Here is a 2,924-nt window from a genome sequence, read left to right as displayed (position 1 = left end):
TTCGCTGAAATATTGACACGTTTTTATAAATGGTAGGGCTCCTTAAAACTTAAGTGTAGACTGGGGTAAAACGCCCAGGAGAGTAGGCCTAGTAGGCCTATGCTTCCCACTTAACCTATTTGTCCAAAAAAATAGATAGACCTACAGCTAATACACATTTTAATCATTGCTGTGCATTACGTTGACGGCATGGATATATTCATTGCATCAAATTATAGACGACAGAGATGACGTACTGGAAGAGAGATGTAGCCTAGCCTACAGCGCAACAAGTTCATTCTATCTGGATGGCTTTAGCGTCACGACTCATTTTGAACACAAGGTGGAGCTGTCGAAACCAAAGTAGAATGTAGACTAAAGTGAACGTTTATTTGTTATTTTACTGAAAATATAAAAGATTACTTTGTGCATTTGTTTATGGGGTCTATTTAATTACCTGAATAAGCCTACTGAATTATATTATACATGATTTTAGACCTATGAACATTATAATATAATGTTATATAATATAATAATAATGTGGATATGCATCACTATGCAGTATCAACATATACTTTCGTTTGGAATTTTTTATACTGTGTAAAAAACCAACCCTTTCGAAAATCGAAATAAATTTGAGGGAATTATGGTCATCTGAAGAGTATACAACACCAAAAACTCACTGCAACTGGTTGAGCTGCTCTAACATGGCCGCCATGCGCGGACGTTCGGCTTGCATGACGGGAACGCGGACGACGCATCTAGTCTTCATATATGATGTCTGTGAGGAGAACTGTAGGCTAGCAACTTTGACTAGCTGAACTGTAGGCTAGCAACTCTGACTAGCAGAACTGTAGGCTAGCAAATCTGACTAGCAGAACTGTAGGCTAGCAACTCTGACTAGCAGAACTGTAGGCTAGCAACTCTGACTAGCAGAACTGTAGGCTAGCAACTCTGACTAGCAGAACTGTAGGCTAGCAACTCTGACTAGCTGAACTGTAGGCTAGCAACTCTGACTAGCTGAACTGTAGGCTAGCAACTCTGACTAGCAGAACTGTAGGCTAGCAACTCTGACTAGCAGAACTGTAGGCTAGCAACTCTGACTAGCAGAACTGTAGGCTAGCAACTCTGACTAGCTGAACTGTAGGCTAGCAACTCTGACTAGCTGAACTGTAGGCTAGCAACTCTGACTAGCTGAACTGTAGGCTAGCAACTCTGACTAGCTGAAAGTCTAAATGGCTAGTGACTCAGGGAAATCGCTAACCACAATGGCCAGTGTGCAAAAAAGTTGACGTCAAGCCCTGACACACACACACACACACACACACACACACACACACACACACACACACACACACACACACACACACACACACAGCGCCAAACCCTGATATATTTGTCAAGCAAATTTGTGGTTGATGGACAGAAAACTATTTCCTCCTTTCGTGCAATCTTATCTTCCGGCAGGCGTAACATGTTCACTTGTTCCTCTTAAAGAGATAAAAGGTGCATTCAAATGGTGTTGTTTACTCTATATGTAAGGTGTCTGGACTGTTCAAATGGTGTTGTGTACTCCAAATGTAAGGTGTCAGGACTGTTCAAATGGTGTTGTTTACTCCACATGTAAGGTGTCAGGACTGTTCTCTGCAGTGTTTTGTGCTCCTGCCCTATTGACCTGTTGTGTTACTTCCCCAAGTAGTGACGGCCATTCATGCCACTGCTTGTGGCCATTCCTTTTGTCAAACAAAAAAAAGAGCTTTTCAGTTTGTAGTACATCAAATCATTTTGTTGATTTGATTGTTATGTTATCTCTTGCGATTCTGTGTTGGTTCCGTTTACATTCTTTTTTTTTAAACTTAGTGTACTGAGAGCGTACCTATGTTCCCCAGGTCCTATGTTCCCCCGGTCCTATGTTCCCCAGGTCCTATGTTCCCCAGGTCCTATGTTCCCCAGGTCCTATGTTCCCTTGTCTTTGTATGGGACCGGGGAACTTAGGACCCTTTTTCTAAAAAAGGGTTCCATGTTCCCCGTATTGTATGTTTCTGAGTTTTCAAATTGTGCCCTTCCCAAAACCATCCCTAAACCTAATGCAATGTTTTCTGAGTTGTAAATTTGTGCCCTGACCAAACCTAACCTGTCACAGTTGCAACAGCAACCTGCGCTTTGCCATGCGGCAGCAGTCTACTTGGAAGCAGTGGGGAACATAGAACCCTTTTCAGAAAAAAAGGGTCCTATGTTCCCCGGTAGAGGGGAACATAGGATCCGGGGAACATAGGGACGACTCCAGTGTACTACTGTATTGCTTTTGGTGTGAGTTTCTTAGTGTACTACTGTATTGCGTTTGGTGTGAGTTGTTACACTAACGTGTCCCCTCTGTGTCTCTCTGTGTAGCGCGGGGGGAGTCGGTCGGCCCGTTGTCCGGTCGCAGGGTCCACAGACTCTTCAGCTTCCAGCGTCACCTGCGGCCCACCCGGCTGCTCCGCAACACCCCCTCACGCCCCTACGCCCCCCTGCACATCCTCGACGAAGACTATCTGGGACAGGCCAAGGTCTGTCTTGCACCATCAGCACCATACACCAACACCACCAACACCACCAACACCACCACTAAGACCGCCACCACAACGTCCACTTGCACCATCATCATGCACTACCACTGAATGATGCGCACACACACACACACACACACACACACACACACACACACACACACACACACACACACACACACACACACACACACACACACACACACACACACACACACCCCTTCCTCACCACCACAGCCTCCAATATACACTATCAGTAGACAGCAGAAACCAACAACACAGTGGTGGCTAACGTATGAGAGGAGAGGAGAGGAGAGGAGAGGAGAGGAGAGGAGAGGAGAGGAGAGGGAGAGAACTGGCATATCACGCAGCACAGAGGAGAGGGATGGCATATCA

At 45.3% G+C, this 2,924-nt stretch overlaps 1 protein-coding gene across 1 annotated transcript in view; it reads left to right on the top strand.

Annotated features, from left to right (window-relative positions):
• Nucleotides 1-2,360: 2,360 nt before the first annotated feature.
• LOC134455360 (high affinity 3',5'-cyclic-AMP phosphodiesterase 7A-like) overlaps nucleotides 2,361-2,924 on the top strand; it is a gene marked incomplete at its 5' end in the record, with an annotated part of 14,104 nt that continues 13,540 nt past the window's right edge. Inside the window, one exon of the mRNA XM_063206383.1 lies at nucleotides 2,361-2,528. Coding sequence (XP_063062453.1) covers nucleotides 2,361-2,528 — 168 coding nt within the window. The remainder of the gene's footprint in view (nucleotides 2,529-2,924) is intronic.

Source organism: Engraulis encrasicolus, chromosome 9 (assembly GCF_034702125.1).
Source record: "Engraulis encrasicolus isolate BLACKSEA-1 chromosome 9, IST_EnEncr_1.0, whole genome shotgun sequence".
Classification (NCBI taxonomy): Eukaryota; Metazoa; Chordata; class Actinopteri; order Clupeiformes; family Engraulidae; genus Engraulis; species Engraulis encrasicolus.
This window is presented reverse-complemented; position numbering and strand designations above follow the sequence as displayed.